This window comes from Macrosteles quadrilineatus, unplaced genomic scaffold (genome assembly GCF_028750875.1).
Source record: "Macrosteles quadrilineatus isolate MER2022 unplaced genomic scaffold, UCM_ALF_1.0 Scaffold_4__1_contigs__length_99947679, whole genome shotgun sequence".
NCBI classification, from domain to species: Eukaryota; Metazoa; Arthropoda; class Insecta; order Hemiptera; family Cicadellidae; genus Macrosteles; species Macrosteles quadrilineatus.
In genome coordinates, this window is record NW_026542597.1 from 76362390 (window position 1) to 76390258 (window position 27869).

General features: G+C 38.7%; 1 protein-coding gene across 1 annotated transcript; it reads right to left on the bottom strand.

The window, feature by feature from the left end:
* Positions 1–912: 912 nt before the first annotated feature.
* LOC128991894 (CCR4-NOT transcription complex subunit 9-like) lies at positions 913–22613 on the bottom strand. Its single transcript, XM_054415164.1, has 6 exons — positions 22236–22613; positions 19755–19882; positions 12115–12430; positions 7544–7738; positions 5317–5408; positions 913–3322 (listed from the first exon to the last, which is right to left on the bottom strand). Exons 1-6 carry the CDS (start codon positions 22236–22238, stop codon positions 3151–3153), a joined length of 906 nt encoding a protein of 301 aa, XP_054271139.1. The 5' UTR covers positions 22239–22613; the 3' UTR covers positions 913–3150.
* Positions 22614–27869: the final 5256 nt, after the last annotated feature.

Genomic DNA, 27869 nt, shown 5'->3' on the forward strand with positions numbered 1-27869 from the left:
GAATTCTGAAACACCCTGTATATAGAGATATATGTGTGTCCGTCCGGACGATTACTTGAGTAATTTTTGTCCAATTTTGATAAAATTTGGTTTGAAGTTTGAAGGTGTAAGGCGGGATAAACTTGAATGAGTTTGCAAACTAGTATGATGGGACCATGGGAATGGGTTTTATTGGATGAAAATGGGTTTTCTAATTTTTTACCCTTTAAACACTAAATTTGCTATGGGCCATGGAAGTAAGAGTAAGAGTAAAACACTAAATTTATCAATTTTTCTCCAGACCTTTTTAAAGAGCTTAAAAAAACAAATATCAAAGTGTTTTTGTAAATTGAATGGTTACGGAGAAAATTCAAAAAATTGTAAATTTAAAATTCCCATGTTATTCTTATGGAGAATATTGTAAAATGTTGTAGTTGGCTTGTTTAAGGATATATTTTGATCAAACTTGGCGGATTTATTTTTTCATACTAAGCTATTGATATTTTAATAAAAAACACACTTTATTAGTTTCCCGTAGCAGATAACCTAGGTACTCGAAACACAAATGTTAATTTAATAGATTAATTGAAAATCAATCCAGGCAAATGGAAATTCGCTTAGTCGGCAGGTTTGCTGCAGCAGGGGTATTTAGTTTTGCTAAGGTTTACATTAGTTTATTGTAATTAGCTTTATTACATGTAGCCTATATTGTTGATTGCGCGAAATACTAGATACTTTACTAAATTATCCTAACACTCATTCCTCACTCCTCATGGTACTAGAGTAAATCTTGTTTTGTATTGTGAAAAAAAAAATTGGAAGTGGTTTTAAATGATCATTTCTATAAAATTAGTTTCAACGTCTTTTTGCCACTGCTTCGTGCCCCTCACAAATTAATAGATTTGTAAGGTATTAAAAAGAACTACAAAAAAATTAGTCAAACAATATTTTATATTTTGCTTATAAAACTTTAAACAATAAATATTATATTCTTAATTACTATACAAACAAATTGAGGGCTTTTAGTTTGTACGAAAAAGGGTCAAATTAAGATTGTCAACTGAAAACATCATCATTATTATCCCACAACATTTATTGCCTGAAAACTGTCCTTTCATCTGAATAATATGACCCAAAGAAATTAACACTAGGGAAAAATGTCAAAACCAAAGGCTTATAGCTAGTTATCAAAACGATTCCTATTAAGACAATTACTTCATTGCCGAGACGGAACAATAAACTAACACAGTTAGCGATATTAACCAGCAATTCAGCACACTCAATACAATCTTAATACAAATGGATTACAAATCCTTTCTTTAATGAAAAAATAATCATATTTCTCACCGTTATTCAAGATTTGAATTGTGAGTGAATATGAAAAAGAAGTCTTATTTATTTGAATAAAGGATCCTAATGTACTGGTTGCTACTAGGCCTTTAACATTGACTAACAAAAAATGTATTATGCACGGTACTTTCAGTCGGTTTGTTACTATAATTATGTATAGTGTATTATTTCTTAATTCCTAATTTAACAACAATAAAGGATCAAATTTATATGATTTCCAAATGAAATTTTTGAGTATTGCTTATGCCATCACTCGCTTCAAAAAATTCCAACCACATCCATATATTTAAAGAACAATTTCAACTTAAGCAAAAAAAAATGTCAAGCTAAAAAAATTTCTGTGTTTTATTTTTATACCTGCTAATAAAAATTAAGATGCATAATTCAACTCAGACACAGACATTTATTGTATCTATGAGCACTTGAATTTTAAGGAAGCTAGCTGGATTCCCCCTAAAAAAAGATACAAATTTAAAAACCACAAGTGATGCAGATAAAACTAAAACATTAAGTTGAATCTTAAATCTTTTTTCTCTACCTTCCACAAAATTCTTTAATTTCTGAATCCAAAAACCTTTCAGCTAAGCTTGATTGTAATTTCATTTGGAAATCAACTATAGTAGAACCCTGGTTAACCTAAACCCGGGTTAACAGAGCTAAAATATAAGTAATACATTATGTAAAATGCTTTGGTAATTTCAGTTGTTTAGTTCAAATATTTTCTAACCCATTTAAAATCTGTAAATTTAAGATCTGTAGTCTATGTGGACGGGCAAATGCAAGGTTAAAAGAGGCCGCCAACCTCTTAAAAAAAAAAAAATTACTGTAGCTGAAATACAACACTGTAGGCCACACTGTACACTGTACACTGTAACACTGTAAAACACTGTATTATATAGTAGTGATGGTCAAAACCAGAAAATTTGTATCTCAAAACCTAGACGCAAACGTATTTACAAGGGTTAAGGTTACAAAATAATACAGGTAATAATAAAATTTTAAGTATGCAATCAAATTGAAAGAGGTCCACTCCTGACACTGACATAATAACATAAATATGTGACTGAAAAACCCAAAACAACATAATTTGTTATAACATTAAAATAAATTAAGCTCCTGACACCAACATAAACATGAATATTAGATTAATTAGAACATTTAATGGTCAATATTTATTTGTGTTTATTAAATATCACTATGAAACTGAGTTGTATGTTATTCCAGTTGTAGTATTTAAGATGCCTTTTGAAGTTCCGAATCAGAATACAATTTACTGTATTTATTACTGTTAATGGTGATTAGTTTGATCTCAGCTTGTGTGGAAAGTGGAAACAGTTTTAGACACAATAATAATGATGCAAAATATGTCAGCAGTTTCAAGAATTAAACTGCCAAAATCTTTAATTTCGAAACTTTTGAATCTCTAAACTCGGTGATCGAATCTCGATATTTGAGATTCGGTTTTGACACGTCACTATTATATAGGCCTAGATGACATTGTTTTTTTAATTCATTTTTTATATACACCATGGTAATACATAGGCTATTTTTAGCATATGAAGGCTTAACCGAAAAATTGGTTATCCGCAACGGCTCTCCTCCCTTTATTTCGGTTAACCGGGGTTCTACTGTATGTCTTAAAGCTACTACAAACACAATATCACAAATTAACACAAAATTGTCAAAATGGAACAATGAACGCAAATGAATCTGATTGGACAAAAACCAATCAAATGATGAACTAAATACTTTGACTCGAAGGTATCACAACCTGTAGTGGGATGATGTATCAGTCAGGTAATTTCAGGTGAGGTAGGGGAGTTACTGAGGCACTAGGGGCGACATTCCGACAGGCACGACTCCAGGGCCTGTCTCTAGGTTCTTGAGCAGCTGGGCGAGCCAGTGTTTGGTCGACTTGTCTTCCTGCAGACAAGTGGCGAAGGTCGCGTCGCGCAGCTGGTCCGGCAGACATTGTCGCAAAGCCTCTCTGGCTCTGAAAAAGTAATTGGTAACACTTAACACTTATGACTAAGCTGTGTTTAGGTATTGGGCACATCATGAATACCAAATAGTTATTTTTTAAATCATTGTGTAATTAGAAAATATGGGTTAATTAATTGATATTTTAAGGTTCCCCAGATGATCACAAAAACCGCAGGGGGCTCACGCTTGCGTGGGTTCGTGGCCTGGGCGACCACGCGGACCCTAGCTCTCCCAGAGGGGAGGTAATTGCCCGGTGTTGGAACCGGCACTTCAGGTAGACCACAAGCTATGGACGACTGGACAAGCCAGCCTCTTTGGGTTTACCCAAAGTGAGAGTACCCAGTGACATTCCCTCCATTCAGGGTGGTGGGGGTGTTCAGCTCTGCTAGTGTTGATTAAGTTCATAGATCTTTCACCTGCCTGTAGCTTGTGGTTGTGACTGAGTCCTACCTGTCGTGTACGACTGGCATTTTGTGAGGCATATCCTCGACTTTGGAAGTAGCCTCGTCCTGGGAGGTGAAATACCTAGCCCCCAGAGGGGAGGTAAATGCTCCGTGTTGGTATCGGCATTTTCAAGTTGGCCACAGACATGGACGACTGGGCATTGGGTCCCAGTGACATTCCTTTATCCAGGATGGAGGGGTGTTTAGCTCTAGGAGAGATGGAAGTACATCATAATCTCTAACCTACCTGTGTCTGTGGTTCTTTGGGCTTCGGCCTGCTTGTTGTGTGCGACCAGCATTTAGTGGGCAAATCCTCGACTTTGGAAGTAACCTTTCCTGGAGGTGAAAACGGGCAAGTACCCGCAGCTCACGGGGACACTCAAGGGCAACGTAACTTTCCGCAGTGTGAGGGCAACGGTTTGTAGGTACTTATGCAAACCAATCCAATGTCTCTGAGCACGGACGGTATGGTTATCTTGAGTGTGGGGGGTTCTTCCCGGAACCTCAATTGAGTCAAGGGTGTCGCCACCTTTGGTGGATAGGTTCATCCGGGTGGGTTCCACTTCTATACCTGCCTCCTTTTGGGAAACCCTGATGGCTTGGCAGTGATGTTGGGTCTGACGGGCAAACGAAGTAGATCGGGTGCTGGGTCCGAGCCCGCCAGGGGTATCTGGGGATCTATCGCTCTGGTTATCTCTGGTTTCCCAGCAATGGGTAAGGCCTCGATCGGGCAGCGGTGTAAATGGGAGGTTGGGGTTCCCCCCGTCAGCGTGCTGACGGTCCCCTTCCTCCTGGCTTTCGATGGCGGGTTCTGCCTGTCAGGGATTAGATAGGTCCCGAGTGTTGCTTGCACTAAATGCGTCGGGGCGCTCTATCATGGACCTCTAGGTCCCGACCTAGTGGAACCCAGGTGGAGTGACGCTTAAACAAGCAGCCGGAATCCCTGGTTAGGATCGAGGGGCAACCCTCCTTCCGAAGGGTCTGCTTCGGCAGCCGGCGAGCCTGATGACCTTAAGTCATCCGCCCATGATGTGCTAAAGGTTGATGCGTAAGCTTCGGCCTACATCATGGGGCCCGGGTATGTCCTAAAGGATAGGTACCGGGTATGCAGTCAGGGGGCTTCGGCTCTCATGACAACAAATGTAAATAAATAGATGATCACAAAACAAGAGGAGAGCTTACACTAAGGTTGTTTTTTACCCAGAATGAGAATAATCCAGTTCCATGGATTGCTGTCAATCATAACTTATAATTTTGCTATGCGTAAAATTAAAGAAAAACACATAGATTGTTTATGGTTTTTATACTGGACTGGACTCAATAGAGTTGGTCTTAGTAACCCAGATCATCCACTCAATTCCATACTCAACTTGCATTCATATTCACAATGAAATATACATTAATGAAGTGTTCTGCTGTCTCAATGTAATGTTGATGGTGATAATTTGAATTAGGCCAAATTAAACTCAAATAAACGTCCAAATGTTGTCCTTAAACCATTAAAATTAATGTTCTGCATTCATTCTACATTCAACTCCCACCAAAAACAAACTCAACCTACCGAGCATTGTCCGAGAGTCGCAGGTAACAACGAACAACATGTTTCAACAGACGAGCAGACGGGTCTTTGGCCAAAGAGAGTACCATTTTCCCCTGGAAGATTAAACAAGTTGATTAATGCAAGTTTTAAGTACAAAATGGTAATATTCCTTTGATTTTATAGTAATTCAAATGTATTAATAGTGGAAGTCTACGGTGCCGGAAAAGACGGAACAGAATTGATCCTTGAACCACAAATGGTACGGCTTGATCTTGGTAATAGATCAGTTTCATTAAGTTCTCAAGGAAGACAAAGAAAGGAGTCAGATTAGATAAACACTTCAAGGATAATGCACACAATTGCATTTAGAGAGGAAAAGGCAAAAACCATATAAAATCAATTATTTTTTAGTGTATTTTAGCTTGTAGGTAATATTTCTTCCGAATTAATGATCCTGCTTATTTTATTTTTTTTTGTAAACAAAATACAACCAACTTCAAACGCTCTAAAAAGAATGAAATATTTCAATTAAGTAAAGTTTTGTAATAGTCAAGTTCACGTATTTAAGGCGCGGCTCTATGGTGATTTTTGACACATCATACTCAAAATTTAAAAGAGGATGTCCACATTGCATGTGATTAATTATTGCCTTCTCTGCTCAAATACAAACAAAATAAATGTAGAATATTTGAGGTTTTCAACATTTTTTACCGAAACAATTAAAACACTTAAAAAACATAATGCTATATGGTACCAAATAGAAACTCTCCAGGTTATTTTGGTGGTGGAACTTGCTGATCGGTAAAAGAATCACAGAGAAATTGATGAACATACATAGAAAAACAATACTTTCTCCATATACTATGGCATGGGAGGAAGGTGAAAACATTGCCACAATCACATTGACAACCTGATCCTTTTTTTGGTACCGGTAGTGGGGAAGTCGGTTAAAAAGATGCAACTACATAGACCAAGAGCAATTGAATCTGTTATACCTGTAGGCCTAAACTCCAGGAACTATTAAATGGTTACTTACCAAAATCGTGGCAATGCGATAAAAGCGATCGAAAGTCTGGCAGATGTAAGAGAAACCATTGTCGTCCTGGAGTATCTTCTGAAGGATGAAATTAGTGAACATTAGAGGTGTGCGAGCAGCTCGATTTTGGAGCCGAGCCGAGCCTAGCCTACAGGCTTGAGAGATTGAGCCTAAAGTCGGAAAATCGAGCTCAAGCCAAGCTTCTACGATCGCGATCATAAAACACATCTGCAAAGTTCGCACCGTCAAAAAATTCACGCTTTTGCCGTGATCTCGGAAGACATGATTTTCTACGTCCAAATTTAATAAATAATATTGTGTTGATGTTTAATATTTAATATTAATTATATTAATTAATATTAATATTTAATCCCCATCCTTACAAAAAAAAAAAAAAAAAAAAAAAAAAAAACTATCCAACTTAATATAAAGGCTAGTCCAGCCCAGCGTAAACTAAATGTTCAATAAACAACCACCCATATCGTCATTCGGCAGAGCTAGCAACAGGTCTACTATTACTACTTTCCTACAACAGTCAAAGTCAACAATACGGTAAGTTGAACAAAATTAAAGTATTGAATGAATCTATCGAGTTACAGTAGTCGATTGTCAATAAGGCAGTTTTTACAACTACTGTAGTGGCAAAAATGAAGTACCTACAGTATTTATTTTCCCAAAATTAACTACACGTTTTCTAATGAGTTTACATAAACATTATTTAAATTAGTCACATTTTTTAATGAGTTTACATAAACATTCTTCAAATTAGTCAAACTATTACCTTTTGTTACAGATTAAGAGCTATAGCAATTTTAGGATAATTTTTCTGACATTCAATTCACCATAATATAGTGGAATGATGCATCTTAACTTTAAATTGTTTAATCTTAACTAAAAAAGGTTTTTGACTAGGCTTAACTTATTATTTGTACAGTAATTGCGTTTATTTATAATAGAAAAAAGCTCGGCTCGGTAAAGCTCGAGGCTCGAGAGCTTTTTTTCATAAGCTCGGCTCAGTTGAAAATCTCAGGCTCGCGCACTTCTAGTGAACATACATAGAAGAAAAAAAAACATTGCCACAAACAAATTGAGAACCTCCTCCTTTTGTTGGTAGTGGGAAAGTCGGTTAAAAAGATGCAATTACATACACCAAGAACAATTGAATCTGTTAAAACTGGCCTATACTCCAGGAACTATTAAATGGTTACTTACCAAAATCATGGCAACGTGAGAGAAGCGGTCGTAAGTCTGGCAGATGTAAGAGAGACCACTGTCGTCGAGCAGTATCTTCTGAAGGATGAAAGTTGCAACAGTCTTGGACAGTTCAGATCCTGACTCCATGATGCGGAGACAAAGGGGGATTATTTCGGTGGTCAATAGGAACGTAATCACTTCCTGCTCATCAGTCTGTAATCATTATATGTCAATTAGTACAAAGTTTAATAAAAAATATAAATTAAAAAAAATAGGATGATGACAATTTTTAGATCTTAGCCTAATTTAAAACTCAGTTAAGATTATTTTCATTTAGACGTGGTCGTAATTGACTAGTTATCTTTTCAGAAAACAATAAACACAAGCAAATATTTATCAAACCAAATAGGCTACCTTTCAAATGAAGTTAAAAAACATTTATAAAAAAATACTCCCGCCGCAGCAAACCTGCAGACTTAGCGAATTTCCATCTGCCTGATTGGATTTTAAATAAAATGTCTCCTTTAAAATATCACATTTATTCCCTATTTAAACAGAATTAGTTTAATGAGTACTTAGGTTTGCTGCAACAGGGAGGGTAAAAAAGATTTTTTTAATGTAAAATATTAAAAGGTACTGTGGTTTAGTAAGAAATTAATGTATTTTCGAAATTTGATCAAAATATGTTCATAAACAAGCAAACTACAACAGTTGACTTATTCTCCATAAGAATAACATGAGAATTTTAAAATTACAATTTTTTTTAATTTTCTCCGTAACAATTAGGCGCATAATAACGTTTCAATATACTAAATTATTTGTTTTTTTAAGCTCTACAAAATGGTTTAAAAATAAATTGTGAAATTTTGTGTTTTTAGGGTCAAAAATGGGAAAAACCTATTTTTACCCCATAAAACCCCCCATAAACCCCCGTTCCCATAGTCCGATCATGCTGGTTCGCGAACTCGTTCAAGTTTATCCCGCCTTACACCTTCAAACTAGGGATGGACGGGATTGAATTTTTAGTTCGGGACGGGACGGGACGGGATTTTTATTTCCTTCCCAATTTTCGGGACGGGACGGGACGGGATTTTTTTCTGTGCATAAAAAGAAAGTACTGTATTGCAGTTACCAAAAATGACATACGAAATCAATTTTTACCATTTGTGGCACTGATCTATAAAAACCAAAAAATTTGTAACAATTTACAGGTACCTATAGTAACTTGTGACTCACGGGTCACGGGGTGATCGTCTGTATGACTCAAGGTCACGGCGCGATCGTCGTCATGACTCACGGTCACGGCGCGATCGTCGTCATGACTCGCGGTCACGGCGCGATCGTCGGTATGACTCTGCGGTCACGGGGTTATCGTCGGTATGACTCCGCGGTCACGGCATGATAATCGGTATGACTCGCGGTCACGGCTCGATGGTCAGCATGACTCCGCGGTCACGGCGCGATCGTCGTCATAACTCGCGGTCACGGCGCGATCGTCGGTATGACTCGCGGTCACGGCGTGATCATCGGTATGACTCGCGGTCACGGCGCGATCGTCGGTATGACTCTGCGGTCACGGGGTTATCGTCGGTATGACTCCACGGTCACGGCATGATAATCGGTATGACTCGCGATCACGGCTCGATGGTCAGCATGACTCCGCGGTCACGGCGCGATCGTCGTCATAACTCGCGGTCACGGCGCGATCGTCGGTATGACTCGCGGTCACGGCGTGATCATCGGTATGACTCGCGGTCACGGCGCGATCGTCGGTATGACTCCGCGGTCACGGGGTTATCGTCGGTATGACTCGCGGTCACGGCGCGATCGTCGGTATGACTCGCGATCACGGCTCGATCGTCAGCATGACTCCGCGGTCACGGGGTTATCGTCGGTATGACTGGTGGTCACGGCGCGATCGTCGGTATGACTCGCGATCACGGCTCGATCGTTAGCATGACTCCGCGGTCACGGCGCGATCGTCGTCATGACTCGCGGTCACGGCGCGATCGTCGGTATGACTCGCGGTCACGGCGCGATCGTCGGTATGACTCGCGGTCACGGCGCGATCGTCGGTATGACTCCGCGGTCACGGGGTTATCGTCGGTATGACTCGCGGTCACGGCGCGATCGTCGGTATGACTTGCGATCACGGCTTGATCGTCAGCATGACTCCGCGGTCAATCGTCCGCGGCTTGATCGTCAGCATGACTCCGCGGTCAATCGTCCGCGGCGCGATCGTCGTCATGACTCGCGGTCACGGCGCGATCGTCGGTATGACTCGCGGTCACGGCGCGATCGTCGGTAGGACTCCGCGGTCACGGCGCGATCGTCGGTAGGACTCCGCGGTCACGGCGCGATCGTCGGTAGGACTCCGCGGTCACGGCGCGATCGTCGGTATGACTTCGTCTCCTGCGTTCGCGGACCTATCGCTCGCAATAACGGCGTTATCGGCACTCGCTAAGCGGAAAAATCGCCGACGATCGGACCAAATCCCGTCCCGAAAAATTCCCGAGTCAAATGTAATCCCGTCCCGATAATCGGGAATATTTTTTTCCCGAAAAATTCCCGAAATTTCGGGACCCGTCCATCCCTACCAAATTTTATCAAAATCGGACAAAAATTACTCAAGTTATCGTGCGGATGGACACATATATATATATATATATATATAGATATATAAAAATTTGAACGAATGGTGTTTTTGGCCTCTGGGGACATCAAAATGAAAAAGTAAATCGGTCCCGGGCTTAGGTCTTACCATGAGACCTACGGTAATAGCTACTTCCCTATAGGGAAATTCGCTAAAAAACAACAGAAAATTTTGCCACGACCATGAAAGACTTTGATGATGTTTCCGTGGCTGATCAAGATATTCTGGATTTAACAGAGAACACAGAAGATGAACAAGATGTGTTCACGGCCACAGAAAATGACTGTTTTAATCATTTTTTATACAGGTAATTTGTTAAAAAGATCTTCATTTACCTTTGATGAGGTATTTAATTAGTAATTGATATTATAAGGCCTTACCTTAAGTAGCAATCCTGTTTTTTGATCCGAAATTAATTTCCCCCCAAGATCTGAAGGTGAAAGTAATGATGATGACAAGATGTGTGAAATTAGTTATGGATGACCCAGTGTTGTGAGTTTTAATAATAGGCGTTTGGTAATTAGTGGTTTAATCCTATAGCCACAATTATAATAGAGATGTCTCGATAACATTGTAGCCTATTCCATTCTCGATGCCAATAACATTATATCAAAATATTACTGAATTTTCCGTATGAATTGGTTACACCACAACCACCACTTTTTTATCATTAGGCTAAACAAAGTAATTTTGGGGTAAGTAAGAAGTGTTTTTGTAGTAAAGAAAAAAAATTAAGCAGCAATGAAAACACTATTAACTTTAAAACACACTAAAATCACTAAATAAATCCTCAATCATTTTAGCCTCTGGATTGCTTATGTCAATTGATATTATAAGGCTTTACCTTAGCAATGCTGTTTTTTTATCCAAAATTAATTTCGGGCCCGAAGGTCCATCATCAGTCGGAATCAAGTAGACCAAATTTTTCTAAAATAGAATCCACCAGTTGGGTTTTGTAGAAAGTTTCACAACATTTAAGACAAATTAATTTCGGATCAAAAAACAGGATTGCTAAGGTAAGGCCTTATAATATCAATTAACATATAGGCCTAAGCAATCCAGAGGCTAAAATGATTGATGATTTATTTAGTGTGTTTTAAAGTTAATTGTGTTTTCATTGCTGCTTATTTTTTTTTCTTTACTACAAAAACACTTCTCACTTACCCCAAAATTACTTTGTTTAGCCTGATGATAAAAAAAGTGGTGGTTGTGGTGTAACCAATTCATACAGAAAATTAACATTTTGATATAATGTTATTGGCATCGAGAATGGAATAGGCTATACAATGTTATCGAGACATCTCTATTATAATTGTGGCTATAGGATTAAACCACTAATTACCAAAAGCCTATTATTGAAACTCACAACATTGGGTCATCCATAACTAATTTCACACATCTTGTCATCATCATTACTTTCACCTTCAGATCTTGGGCCAAAATCGGGTTAATTTTGAAATTATAGATTTTTTTGCAAATTAATTTTTATTCTACAATTAATATCTCTCCTACAACCGAACAACAAAACCAACTAACTTAATAACAACAACAACTAATAACTGGGTTGTTGAGGTCGCAAACAAAAACATACTTGCGATCATGGTAAAATTGTAAACAACTTTCACGGTCACAGCAAAATCATTAAGATACCACACAGTCGCAGCAAGATTATGAATTTTAATTTGCACAATCTTAACAGATATCGATTCTGCGGTCATAATTGAGCCGTTCCCACATCTTTTCCCAAAATGTGAATAACCCAATCCGAACTTGGCCTGAACATTAATTCTGGCCTGAACCAATATTTTAGGAAAACTGTTGGCCAATTGTACAACTTTGGGGCAATGGCTAAAATGTTAAGCATCTCTACAATTCTCTACTCACAGAAAGTAAGCTAAATAAAAAAAGATAGGCCTAAATCCAACAATTTGCTTACCTTCACTAAAGCGCCAATGACGCCCAGGCTAGTCAAGCGGAGATATTCAAATGGCCTGGTCTTGCTGACAGTGTGGAGGAAGGGATAGAGGAACAGCGGGATGTGCGCTTGCAGGAAGGCACTACGAGTCTCCGGATGAGACGCCACACATTGCAGCAAGGCGAGGGCATTGCATACTCGGTTTGACTGGTGGGCCGTTAGAGTAGCTGGGTTGATGGCTGGGTATATGTTGATGATCTCTTGTAGCAAGGCAGCTGTCGTGCCAAACGAGTGCCACAACATGGGTGCCAGGTCCGGCACCACCTCACGCTTCTTGCTGTAAAACACGGTTAAGGTGAAATATCATTACAAGCATACTGTTCACTAAAACCATCTAGCCTCACTATCATCCTCAGGCTTCTTGCTATAACTATAATTTTACATTGACTTTGGGATGCTGAAGTCGACATCCCGTCCATACTTATTTGTTATAAAACAAGAACATGGACCTCGTTGAATGAGGCACTCACCAAAAAATTTGGTAGGCTACAATTTAAATTTTATTTTATCTCCCTTGGTTCAGTTTCCTGTGATAGACTAATAGATGTCACAAGGAAGGAAAATAGCATAGTTTATTAACTTACAATAAGTTGATCTTACAGTTTGTCTAGTTTTAAATGATATGGTTTAGTAAAAATCTGTTATTTACATTAGCTCTCGGTTGCTCAATTCAACTAGCTTACTTTAATTAATCTAATGTTTGCCTACCATCACCTTCTTTGACTAGGCTATGCACAGAACAACTCTCAGCTCTCATACTTACAAGCACAACACTTTCATTATACCTACAAATTAATTTGTAAATAATAATAAAAAATACAATAATATCAACAGATGTATCCAGAACTGGTTATGAAAATATACGACACTTTATAATTTTTAATTAGGCTAATAACCCATGAAACTATATTTATTGGCTATTATTATTATGTTTTATACCATGATCTGCTTCATCGGGCTTTTAAATACAACGTAGTAGTAGAGATATCAATCCATTAAGTCCAGAGAGCCATGATTTCAGTGACCTGTGTGAGCTGATATGGACTGACTAGAGAAGTACCTAAACTATTAAGTTTACTCAAGGTAATATTGTTGATTATGCTTTTGACTCACTCTACCCATCTGTGATGAACAACGGCCAACCTCAGCTATGCTGACTGAAAGTGGGAGACTAAAATAATGTTACAACTCAATTCATCTCAGTCAACACTACCTATCTGTTGACTTGTTATATATGACTCTGTAGGTCATATATAACAAATTACAAATATTACATTATTTACAAATTTATTTACAAATTAATTTGTAGGTATAATGAAAGTGTTGTGCTTGTTAGTATGAGAGCTGAGAGTTGTTCCGTGCATAGCCTAGTCAAAGAAGGTGATGGTAGGCAAACATTAGATTTGTAATATATAAGGCTATATTACATTGCCAGAAGATTATTGAGTTCGTGTGTGTGGTTGGCTGCACTGCTGAGTGACGTCACCGACTAGGAACGATGGCACGAAGCGGAGTGGAACGGCAGTCGGAGTTAACATGCTATGTAGTAAGTTGTCCCTAGTATCGGGTTCTTTTAACTTATTAATATTGAGTAATACAGTTATTACATTTGGCGACGAAATTAAATCCGCGTGTGCGTGAAATGTCTAGTATCGGTCGGATATCGGAGTTTAATCCGTACGAAGAAGATATTAGTTCGTATTTGTTACGTTTGAAACACTTTTTCAAGGCCAACGAGGTCAAGGACGTGAAGCAGGTCTCCATCTTGATTACTGTAATAGGCCCTAAAATATTAGCCGTCCTCACCGATCTTATTTCTCCTAAGAAGATTGATGAAGAATCTTACGATAATTTGAGCAAAATCTTGGAAGATCATTATTCTCCTAAACGCCTTGTGGTCGCTGAGCGTTATACTTTTTATAGTCGATGCCAGAAACAATCTGAAAGTATTGCCGAGTTCGTAGTGGCAGTGAAGCATTTGGCTTCGACATGTGATTTTGGAACATTCTTATCGGACGCACTGAGAGACAAGTTAGTTTCGGGAATTAAAAATGAAGCAATTCGTCAAAAATTACTTTCCGAAGAAATGGATTTGAAGAAAACGTTGGCTCTTGCACTCAGGCTTGAACAGGCCGAGAAACAAACAGGTCTATTCTCGAATACAAGTGTTCAGGAAATTTCCAGGTTTCAGGTCAAGAAGAATCCACGTGTTTCCAACCGAGGTTCAAATTTTCACAGTGCGGGATCTAAATCAAATTCAAGTGATGTGAAGGGAGATATGTCTCAGATAAATAAGTGTTTTCGTTGTGGCAATCCAGAGCATAGGGCTAATAATTGCCCGTATAGTAATTACAAGTGCCATGGGTGTAAAAAGTTGGGTCATATCAGTAAGGTTTGTAGGTTCAAATCAGAAAATCCAGTGAAAAATTCCATAAAAAGTGGTAAATTTAAAATCCATCAGATGGAAGAGGAAAATAGGCCTAGGCCTAGTGGTGGTCCAGATGAAGTGGAGTTTGAAAGTTTGTCTTTGTACAGTATGAATTCTGGTGATAATGTTTCTGCCTTTAAGGTAAGCCTAGAAATAGAGAATGTATCCGTATTAATGGAAATTGATACTGGCTCGGCACTAACTGTGTGCCCTCAAGAATTGTTTAACAAATATTTCCCTCATGTACAATTGAGTACTGTAGATATCAAGTTGCTTACATATTCAGGCAATGAAGTCAATGTTATTGGACAAGCTTTAGTCAAAGTAGCCTACATGGACCAGACTTATCATTTACCTATGATAGTCGTTAAGATTGGTCGTACGAACCAGCCTATGCTTCTAGGCCGTAGTTGGCTACAACATATTGCTTTTGACTGGAAATCTATTTTTACTTGTAATTTTAATAGCCTATCAGGCAGTGTTAAATCTAAGGGTGGTGAACCTAACCTAACCCTAGGTAAGGCCGATGAGCCTAAAGTCGTTTCTGGTTTGAAACAAAAGTATGCCTCTGTGTTCAAAGGAGGTCCTGGTGAAATTAAGGATGTTGAGGCACGTATTGTGCTAAAAGAGGATGCTGTGCCAAAATTTTGTAAATATCGCCCTGTTCCTTACACGTTGCGTAAATCAGTAGAAGATGAGATTGATAGGATGATTGCTGAAGGTATTGCTTATCCCGTTACCAGCTCTCAGTGGGCTACTCCTATTGTGGTGATTCAGAAGAAAAGTGGGGTGCGACTCTGCGGGGACTTTAAAGTAACCCTTAATCAAGTGATCCAGTCGGAACACTATCCCTTGCCTCAACCGGAGGACATTTTTGCTACTCTAGCAGGTTGTAGCTGGTTTTCAGTTTTGGACTTGGAGGCAGCGTATCTCCAACTTCCTGTGGCGGAGGAGTCCCAACCACTCTTGACTCTAACTACGCACAAAGGCTTAGTGCGTTTGCGACGTCTGCCGTATGGTTTGTCTTCGGCTCCGGCTCTCTTTCAAGCGGCCATGGACAAAATTATTGGTGGCCTACCTGGGTCAGTGGCATATTTGGATGACGTACTGGTGGGTGGATCTTCGCAAGAGGAAGCGTTGTCACGCTTGGAGAGTGTTCTTCAACGTCTTCAAAGTTATGGAGTCAAGGTAAATGATTCTAAATGTAAATTCTTACAGCCGTCAGTACAGTACCTAGGCTACTGTTTGTCGTCCAAAGGGATCAGCCCGCAGGAGGGTATTTTGGAGGCGATTCGGAATGCACCCGAGCCAACTTCAAAGGAAGAGTTAAGAGCCTATGTAGGCCTTATAAATTATTATGGGAAGTTTATTTGCAATCTTTCAGACAAACTTAGCTGTTTTTACGATCTACTTCGTAAGGATGCACCGTGGGTATGGTCATCCCAATGTTCTTCTCTTTTTCAAGAAAGTAAGACATGGGTATTGTCTTCAGATGTCTTAGTTCATTACGATGTAAATAGACCATTAGTTTTGACTTGTGACGCAAGTCCACGAGGTGTTGGTGCCGTGCTTTCGCACCTAATTGATGGAGTAGAGAGGCCTATTGCCTTCGCATCGAAATCCTTGAGTGCTAGTGAAAGAAATTATTCACAGTTGCATAGAGAAGCTTTGGCTCTTGTTTTTGGAGTAAAAAAATTCCATAAATATATTTACGGTAGGAAAAATGTCGTGTTACAGACTGACCATGCTCCTTTAGTGACAATCTTTGGAAATAAGCGGGGAGTTCCCTGTGTCGCCGCTGCGCGTCTTCAACGATGGGCCCTGATCCTCTCTGCCTACAGTTTTGAAGTAAAGTACCGCCGTGGCTTGGACTTGCCACATGCGGACGCTCTTTCGAGATTACCGTTACCTGATGACGACCAATTGGAGCTGGATTCCAACTACATCTCTCATGTTTCTTCCCTGGTAGAGGCCTTTGACTGTTTCAAATTGGTGAGTGATCTCAATCCTATTACTGCTAAGGATATCGCTCGACTTACTGATACTGATCCTGTTTTGACAAAGGTCAGAGATTTCATTTGGCATGGATGGCGTGATAGTCAAGATTCTGAGCTGGTTGCTTATTTTCGAAGAAGGGATGAGTTGTCCGTAGAGAACCAGTGTGTTTTATGGGGTAGTCGAGTAGTGGTGCCAGAGAAACTGAGGAGTGCCGTTATCCAATTGCTGCATGATCAGCATCCCGGAATAAATAGGATGAAAATGTTAGCCCGAAGCTTTGTTTGGTGGCCGGGGATTGATAAAACCATTGAAGAGACTGTTCTCTCATGTCATGTGTGTCAGTGTACAAGGAATGCTGTGGCTAAGGTGCCATTATGTCAGTGGCCTAGAGCTTCAAGTAGGTGGCAGCGCATCCACGTGGATTATGCGGAAGACCCACTAACAAGACAACAAATGCTCATAGTTGTTGATAGTTTTAGCAAATGGCTAGAAGTGTTTATCATGAAATCTACTACATCGTTTAAAACCATTGAAAAACTGCGTACGCTGTTTGCGTCTTTTGGCCTACCGGAAGAATTGGTCAGTGATAATGGTCCCAATTTTGCTAGTGGGGAATTCAGAGAATTTCTGAGCAACAACGGTATTAAGTTTACGCTCTCACCTCCTTACCATCCTGCCTCGAATGGGGCTGCAGAAAGATTTGTACAGGAAGTCAAGAAGAACCTTAAAAGACAGGTTATGGCTAATGGTTCTGAGACCATTTCTTTACAACATAAATTGGATAATTTCCTCTTTGCATTTCGCAACACACCCAGTACTGTCACTGGTGTTACCCCTGCGGAATTGTTCCTTCAATGGAAACCGAGAACTAAGTTGACAATGCTTAAACCCTGTTTATTGTCAGCCATTGATAAGAAGAGGGAGGCGCAGAAGGAAGCAGCCACGTGGATTATGCGGAAGACCCACTAACAAGACAACAAATGCTCATAGTTGTTGATAGTTTTAGCAAATGGCTAGAAGTGTTTATCATGAAATCTACTACATCGTTTAAAACCATTGAAAAACTGCGTACGCTGTTTGCGTCTTTTGGCCTACCGGAAGAATTGGTCAGTGATAATGGTCCCAATTTTGCTAGTGGGGAATTCAGAGAATTTCTGAGCAACAACGGTATTAAGTTTACGCTCTCACCTCCTTACCATCCTGCCTCGAATGGGGCTGCAGAAAGATTTGTACAGGAAGTCAAGAAGAACCTTAAAAGACAGGTTATGGCTAATGGTTCTGAGACCATTTCTTTACAACATAAATTGGATAATTTCCTCTTTGCATTTCGCAACACACCCAGTACTGTCACTGGTGTTACCCCTGCGGAATTGTTCCTTCAATGGAAACCGAGAACTAAGTTGACAATGCTTAAACCCTGTTTATTGTCAGCCATTGATAAGAAGAGGGAGGCGCAGAAGGAAGCAGCCACGTGGATTATGCGGAAGACCCACTAACAAGACAACAAATGCTCATAGTTGTTGATAGTTTTAGCAAATGGCTAGAAGTGTTTATCATGAAATCTACTACATCGTTTAAAACCATTGAAAAACTGCGTACGCTGTTTGCGTCTTTTGGCCTACCGGAAGAATTGGTCAGTGATAATGGTCCCAATTTTGCTAGTGGGGAATTCAGAGAATTTCTGAGCAACAACGGTATTAAGTTTACGCTCTCACCTCCTTACCATCCTGCTTCGAATGGGGCTGCAGAAAGATTTGTACAGGAAGTCAAGAAGAACCTTAAAAGACAGGTTATGGCTAATGGTTCTGAGACCATTTCTTTACAACATAAATTGGATAATTTCCTCTTTGCATTTCGCAACACACCCAGTACTGTCACTGGTGTTACCCCTGCGGAATTGTTCCTTCAATGGAAACCGAGAACTAAGTTGACAATGCTTAAACCCTGTTTATTGTCAGCCATTGATAAGAAGAGGGAGGCGCAGAAGGAAGCAGCCGATAACCATCGGGGAAGTTTCAGATCCTTTGTGGAGGGAGAAAGGGTGCTTGTGAAGTCAGTACGGCAGGAGATCATTTCTTGGATTCCTGGGAGAATTTTGGAGCGGAAAAGTCCGTCTACTTATGTGGTGAGCGTCCTGGGAGGTAAAATACGTTTCTGCCACGCTGATCATTTGAGATCTAGTAAGTTGACTGAGGAAGAGGAAATTACAGTCAATAGGCCGGTAGTGCAATCTCCGATCAAATCCCCTGAGAACAAGTCTGCTGTGGGAATACAATCTCCGCCAGAGCGATCACCTCGTGTTATGGAAACTCGGAATACATCACCAAGACAACAACGGAGTGTAGGCCTACCAAAATCTCCAGCTACGCACACTACAGACGAGCATCCCGAAGTGCAGCCCAGCCAGCAGTGCAGCCCGCCATCACTTCGGAGATCTCAAAGGACTGTGCAAAAGCCGAAGCGGCTCGACCTTTAAGTTAAAAGGCCGAGTTAGAGAGAGAAGATTTTATGTTTATTTTATTTGAAGAAAAAAAGTTTATTTAGTATTACTGAAGTATTTTGTGAAGCTTATAAACAAACAAAAAAAATTGTAAAAGAAGAAAAAAAAAATTGTTGATTTGGCTTAGCCTAGAAGAAAAAGGTTAGGCCGTTAGAGAAGAGTTTTATTTTAAGTTTGGGCGAGTGTAATATATAAGGCTATATTACATTGCCAGAAGATTATTGAGTTCGTGTGTGTGGTTGGCTGCACTGCTGAGTGACGTCACCGACTAGGAACGATGGCACGAAGCGGAGTGGAACGGCAGTCGGAGTTAACATGCTATGTAGTAAGTTGTCCCTAGTATCGGGTTCTTTTAACTTATTAATATTGAGTAATACAGTTATTACAAGATTAATTAAAGTAAGCTAGTTGAATTGAGCAACCGAGAGCTAATGTAAATAACAGATTTTTACTAAACCATATTATTTAAAACTAGACAAACTGTAAGATCAACTTATTGTAAGTTGTTGTTATTCTATCAGGCCTACTTGATAAATCTACTCGCCTTATACTTCAATACCTACTTCATATTATTTAACGAATTCTGGTTCTGGTGTTTATATCAACATGGTAAGTTTTTATCCCTTCAAAATTTGGTAGGTACCTCACAACATCAATAGGACTGGCTCAAAATACCTGAGTTCTAGCAAAGCATTTTCTCTCGTCTCAGGGTTGGCAAGTTCAATAATCCATTGATAGACCTTCTCCCGGTCCACTGATTGTTGGGCAAGTACAGTCGGGCTCTGTTGGGAACTCATGAAGCGCTATAGTAAACAAAAATAAGTAGGCTAGGTAAGTTAGGGCTATTTATAAATCCTATTGCTATAACTTAAATAATTAGGCCTAACAATTAAAAATATTTCCTAGGCATTGAATGCCTATCTAAGGCTCGTCACACACTGCGTCCGGTATGGTTAATTCTGATCCGGTGTTTTTCGCCGGATCCGGCAAATTTCCACACACTGAATCAGGCGTTCCAGTTCCGGCGACCAGTCTATGCGAGAACAGCGGCGACTGGCCTAGAAGATTTGTGTACAGATTTGCATTGCATTGTTCTGTTTCAATAAGATTTTCCATCTCATATTTACTTAACAATGATGACATTTCTGCCTTAAAATCCTCCCAAATATTTTCCTTCATAGGCTAACTAAGTTGAGTAGTCCTTGTGGCCCAGGCCATATAGCACAGGGTAGGCCTACTCCTGTAGCACAATCAGTTTCTCTTCTAATGCCATTTTGTAACAAAACGTACTCGTAAAACGTAAACAATCACCACAAAACCCCGTCTGCTGCTACTGTCAGTGCCTACTGAGTACCCTGGTGAGTAGAAGTTGTCTGCCAGAAGCCTATCGCTTCTCATACAAAATAATTTTACCGGACCGCACCTAACAAAAGGAGGTAATACTCGTCTAATACTGGGTATTAGGCCTACACGAAAAAGGGAAAAAGAAAAATTCAACTATGACATGATTCAAATTGATGAAAACGGGGAGAAGTGACAATTTACCCTTGCTGGATGCAGTGTGGGGATTTCCATTTGAATTAATGGTTTTCAAACGGTTTCCGAATTTACCTGATTTGGCATGCCTAATCCGATGTTACCGGACCGGACGCAGTGTGACAAGTCTAAGTCGGCCAGGGGGTAGCCCTTAGTTATAGACAAATACTTACTGATAGATACTGTTCAGTGATACTGTAAGGGACCTACAGTTTATAGTGGAATCCGAAACACATTTTTCCTTGTACTACATTGACTTGATTAAGGATAAGATCATAACTAGGGCTAAGTAACTTAAGCCCTTTACATGATTGACCCAGAAAATGAACTTTACATACTTAGTAGCCTACTGTATTAGGTACTTACTCGGAACAAAAGCAAGGATTCAGGCTTACAGAATCTTAACTTAACTTAACACGTTCAGTGCTGACTACATCAAGTGCTCCAACTGGCCTACATCAATTGATGTAGGTAGTTGCGCAATTCCCACTACAATAAATAAGTTCAATATGAGCTCACCGGCCGGGAAAACCAGTCATACACTTAAATGTGTTAATTTTGTGGCCTATTTCTAACCGAAATTTCCAATTTTATGGCAACCCCCCCCCCCCCCCCATTAGGACGCAGGTTCCTATTAACTTAAGCTATGCTGATTTTCCGAATAGCCTAGGCAGTTAGCCTAATTTACCAAAAAGGCAGGGCCTGCCTATCAATGCTCATCCCTACTTCAGTGTCTTAAAAAGGGAAAAGCTTAACTTAATTTAACTTCTAGCCCTTCCCTACATTAGGCTAAATTGAGTTTAAGGTTAGGCCTAAGCCTAGTAGGTACTTATTCAAGTTAACACGTTCACTGCGGGCGTATCCGATAGGATACGGGCCGAGCGCTGTTCAGACGCTGCCGTAACTGATCGGATACGCTCGGCAATGCCTTTCGTATATCATCGTTTTTGCTCTAGCGTCGGTCGAAGGCAGACCTATTCCACATTAGCGTGTAGTGGGTGACTTGCTTTTTGTTGTGTTGTAGGTTGGTAGTAAAATTTCCCGATAAAATCCCCGTCTGGCAAACTAAAAAATCAACTTGTTGTCCCGTCTTTCTCCCTCCAATTGGCAATACGATGGGACCGGCTACGTTCCAAGCAGTGCTGCTATATGTGAGTGTTTGGCGAACTACGTCGACTCTTGTTATAAAACAGGACATCACCGCACGTTGCTATTCGTCATACCGAAATATGAGAGCCAAACACCCGTCAATTGGGTTTGTTCGACGCTGCGGGCTGCGCCGCACTGGGGCTACGCTTGCCATTTGATGGCCCGCAGCGAACGTGTTAAGAAGCCTAAATGGGTACACTTCCATATCAGTTGGCACAAACAACCGAACGAGTAGCCTAATATTGATTGTTCGATTGTTTAATTCGATATAACTTATCAATCAATATTTCCATTCGGTTGTTTGTGCCAACAGATATGGAAGTGTACCCACCTAAATTAGGCCTATGAGCTAAAATTAAAGGAACGGAACTTTAAGGTGTCCAATTAACATAGGCCTACAGAGTAAATTACTAGCCTAGGTCTATGTAGGCCTAGGATGTAAGTTAGCCTAACTTACTGTTGGTGACTTACCATTCTTTGTAGGCCTACCCTGATTCAAAATTAGTGCATGCAGCTAGGATAACAAGTTTAAGCACGGTCTAATACTGTGTATTAGGCCTACGCGAAAAAGGGAAAAGAAAAATTCAACTATGATATGATTCAAATTGATGAAAACGGGGAGAAGTGACAATTTACCCTTGCCAGAAACGTGGTCTCCACTGTAAAAATGGGTTAAGTTATAGAGTTTTATGAGCAAATATCCGAAGGATCAGGTCAAATGTTAATAAATTAGAATTCACTTTAGTCAGAAACGCGAACTATGCTTGCAGTTGCAATAGCTTTTTTCGTTCAGCTCAAACCAAACACAGCAAACAAACAGCAAACAGCAATACGCAGAGGAGATCGAGATGATGGTGATGGTGATTGGTGATGGAGCTGGAAAGGGAGAGGAAAGAGACGCTGAGAGAGCAGCAGAGAAGAGAAGAAGAAGGGGACTAGCGGTTAGCGCTAAACGGAAAGGGAACGCGAAGCGGAGAGCGACGAAGCAAGAAGCAAGAAGAAAAAGGCAAGAAGAAGAAGAAACTGAGTTGCCGGAGGCACAATTTGTTTTTCAGGATTAATTTTGCCAACAGTGTCATTTAGAGGCTTCTGATTGACTATAACGAAGGTTTAGTAATTGAAAAATTATTTTTGTTCATAGAATAAAATTATAAATGCCTCAAATTCAATTTTACATTTTTTTATTATTAAATTAAACCGTCACAACCTAACCAAACCAACCAAACGTGCTGACAATGAAAAAATCTAATGAAGGTTTATTAATCGAAAAAATAGTTCCTGTTCATAAAATAAAATTATAAATGCCTCAAATCCTAAATTAAACTATCATAACCTAACCAAACTAACCAGACTTGCTAATAATGAAAAATCAAATGAAGGTTTAACCGAAAAAAAATATTTCTGTTCATAAAATAAAACTATAAATAGGCAAAATTCAATTTCATAATGCTTTAATTATAAAATTAAACCGTCATAACCTAACCAAACCAACCAAACTACTTGTTGATAATGAAAAAAATCCAATACAAAAAAATTGTGCTGCGGGTGGGATTCGAACCCGGGTCCTTAGGATCATCAGCCCAGCACTATCCACTACACCACCGAGGCCGTTGACATCAACCGTATCGTCGCGGTAAGGATGTTCCCTCAGCCAATCAGAAGCCTCAAAATAATACTGTAGGCAACACTAATCCTGGAATAAAAATTCAGCTTACCGCAGAGCGCTGGGTTCACAACGATATGGTAGGCATTCGGTTAAATATCGAGCTTGTTTTCTACCGGATGACAGACATCGACTTTTTAGTATCGGCTCTGGCTCACCGGCTGTCTCATGGTGGAACTGGTGGAAGTAAACTATTGGTGCCTTCTGCTGCAGCTGCTCCTATAGCTCCTATGTCTGTCGTTAAACGTCGTGATGTGGTCTTGACGACGGAAGGCCATAATTTTATTCACAATATTACAGTGAGAGTGAATGCAAATAAATAAGTACAACATAATATCTATGAACCTGGCATAAAATTTGCCAATGAAAATGTTTATTGTTTATTATGCAATTACAGTAAGGCTGATAACCAGCATGATGAATATATAAGAACTTAGATTACGGAGGAATTTTAAAATTAATATTCCAGTAATATGTGCAATTAACGGCAGATAAATTACCAATTACCACCCCCCTTACTTTTAAAAGCGTTTAGATGACCTTTGCATATTTCCTCCATAATAATGCACTAGTATGCACCATGAAACTTATCAAAAGGAACAATGTTGGAATAATTCAATAACATAATTGAATCAAATATTTTCCTCTCCTTTCAGGCTAGTGCTAGTAGTTTTTGTTGTCTCTGTCCTCTCTCTTCTGTCTGTCGGTTTGGTTTTCTTTACAAAGTTTTATTTTCAATCCGTTTTACATTAAACAATTAATAAGTAAATACGATGACACGATACGATGAAAAATTGGAAAACATGAGTTAGCAGCTAAACTTGTTTGTTTACGTTTTGGTTGGTTGGTTGGCGCTATGGATGGAAGCCAATCGATTTACGATATTCGATAGTAGTTTTTTTCATACTACGACGATCGATACTTAACCGTATGCCTACAATATCGTTGTGAACCCAGCGCTATCCCCTTTTACCACCCTTTACCGTAGTATATATCACGAACACTAGAAAAATATCGGTATGGATCATAAACATAAAAAATGACGTTGTTGGCCCAAATCCTATACTAATAGCATTGAACATATAAGTATCGTTTTCGTCAAAATTTTTGAGTTTGAGTTTTGAGTGGATATATTCGTTTTGGGCCCCCCTGGACCCAAAAAAGTTGTTTTCGAAGTGATGTCTGTGTGTGTGTGTGTGTGGGTGTGTGTGTAGGTCTGGATGTGTACAGAGCTAGGGACTTCACCTGTGGTCCGATTTCAATTAAATTTGGTGTGTAGGTTCTAATCCATGGTATATCCAGGAATTTTTTCATTTATTTGAAATTTGTATTCTTAATGTTGATTTTCCCATAAAACCCCATAAAATAACGGTTAAATCGGATTTTCTGAAAAATAGCCCCAACGGTTTTGATAAAAATGTAGTATGTTGTAGCCCTTTAAATTCTGAAAAATATGGTACGACTCCCATTTCTGTAACAATTACGGTTCAAAAGTTATTGTAAATTATGTTGTTTTTCCATCAAAAAATCCCATACATTAACAAAAAAAGTTTAGAAAAAGCCGGGGTTTTTTTTTTATTTTTTTGAAATTTTGATTTTAATGGGGAAGATCCCAAAAAACCCATAAAGTAACGGGGAAACCGGATTTTCTCAAAAATGGTCCAAAAGATTTTCTTAAAAATATAGTATGTTATAATGTAGTCCTTTAAATCCTGAACAAAATTGTAAAAGTCCCATTTCCGTAAAAATATGGTTCAAAAGTTATTGTAACTTATATTATTTTCCCTTAAAAACCCATAAAATAACAACAAAAATCTGATTTTGGAGAAAAGCTAGTTTTGATCAAAATTAATATGTTATCGTCCTTATGATTCTAAACAAATAGTACTACACCTAATTGCTGTCACAATTACGGTTCAAAAGTTAAGTCAAATAAAACTTATAAACTAAAATGTGGTTATATAGTCAATGCTATAAGCTACGTCTCCTATTATGAGATTATGTCAAATGTATTAACTGAATGTTCATTATTGACATATGAAATTACAGGTACGGTAACGAACGTTTTAACATATTTAATAAGTGCCTGGTCATTTGTGTTGGCTAGTCTATGATTTTATCCAACACACGCAAAAGATGACATTTGTAACAGAAACCAAAAAACGACACTGTCTTGAAACAGGGTGTTCCGTAAGGAAGTTTCACAAATTTAGGAATATGTTTTTAACGGATAAAAATAAAACGGAAATTAAGAAATTTTTTAACGTCTCGTAAATAACATATCTATAATTTCCTATCCTAAATTGTTTGGCATTTACTTATGGGAACCCTTTGTATAAGGGAAGGTACGTTCGTAAAACAACCAATTAACCATTATAAATCACATACAACTTGGTTTTTAGATCTTCTACATTTAATTGCATTCATATTTACTTTTCTGTAGGCATATTTTAGATTATTATAAGGTAATCTACTACTACTAGTAAGCCTAATACGGTTTATATTTTAGGATTCGCATGGTGTGATTTTTAAATAGTATTTCTTATATACTTGCATTTATAATTTCTCTAGCACTTTTTGTTCCTTTTTTAAAGATTCACTGAGTATTTTTTTAAATAGTAGAATCATTTTAGGTTCTACAGCAGGAGCCAAGAAATCATATTGGTGAAAACTGATCAGCTTTACAATCTAGAGAAATATGTTTAGTTAAAGTTAAATAATTTAAAAATGATCAATACTAAATCGCTCTAGAATAGACGATCTCTTAATAGATCGCTCAACTTTCTCCTGATTGCGTTGTTTGCTTGTCGGCTTTACGCTTTAAGCCTTCACCGGTCCTCGGTGAACTTGAAGGAGGGCAAGGTCACTCTTAATTAGTCTGTGTTTGTTTAATGGTGAGTATTTTTGACGTTAGATTGAGTCTCGAGTCAGTTGTCGCAGTGATGGCCACGGAAGAACTAGAAATTGTCGAGAGCGTGTTGGGAGTCACCGAAGACAAGGGGCGCTCCGGAGTGGATTCGACTGAGGTAAGACTTGATAGGCAATTTGAAGAATATGTTTTAGGTTATTTTGAACGTTGTGTAAGAAAGTGTACGGTGATAATTATTATTTTGAGTTTAAAAAACGGTATAGTAAATAAATGTATCTATTTTCTATTACTTTTATATTTGTCAACTTCCTCGAATCCTATGTCCTCTGTTGGGAATTCTATCAATTTTCCATTTGTTGAATTTTATTTTCACTGCTTGTATTTTGTTTCATCATTATTTAGCAAACGTTACTACTATTGTTGTACTAGTGTTGTTGATATATCATTATTTTATTATATTATATCATGCAAACAATTAGAGAGAAAAGATTTTACGAATATTTTGAGAAAAACAAAAGAAAAAAAATAATCACGAGGAAATTAATTGAGTACAACGGTACAACGGTTTTATATTTCCAAGACATGAACACAGAACATCATAAACAAAACCAACAATAATCAAGAAGCACATGTTAATATTCTTAAAATTCAAAACAGTTGTTGGAGCCAGACCAAAGGCAAAAATATTTAAATGTCAAGTCATATTATGCCTTGGGACCGACTAATGTCAAGATATATTTTCAACGAATACTTAACAATAGTGATAGACTAACTACAAAACCGTTTGTGTGTTATAATTTCGAGCAATATATTTATATTTTATTATTTATAATGTTTAATGAGCAATTTTTCCAATCCAAATTTTTACATGTTCAATTTAACAGTGAACTCTTTCCATATCGCAGTTGTTTTCATTTGTAACTGCATAATCGCATTTAAAAGCTGTAAATAGTTATCAATTGTTTTGCCAAATTCCATGCTGTTTTACCCTTGGAGCCTTAATTCAGCAAAACATAGAACTTCCGTGGTAATTAATTAGAGACTTTTTGTCGCGATTTTATACCAGCTGTGATTAAATATCAGTGACAATTAGCCTGCCTTGAAATGATTCCCAAATTTAGTCTTGTTAGTGAGTGACGTAGTGAAACTCGAATTGTTAACCTAAATTAGATTAATTAGGGGAAAACTGATGGTTCAGGAAGGTTGTAACGAAAATAAATACTTGATGTATCTTTAATTTATTTATCTATTAGAAAATCAAAAAAGTTTGGGTTGACTTAAAATGCAGGGAGTGAGAGGTTTTAGTTTTTAGATCGCGAGACTCGATTTCGAAGTCCATCGGGTTCAATTCCCGCCAATTACCAATGTTTTAGCAATGTGTTAATGGTGTCAGTGGTTCGGAGCCCAATTAACAGCTGTGTCTAAGGAATGTCGGCCTTAGTCACTAACAAGACTACAAGATCGCGCCACTCATCCTACACTCATTTCCAATCATACTTGGCTTAAAATACCTACTATGTATGGTCGCCATTTCATTGAACAGTATTAACAGTATTAATTTCAGCATTTAATC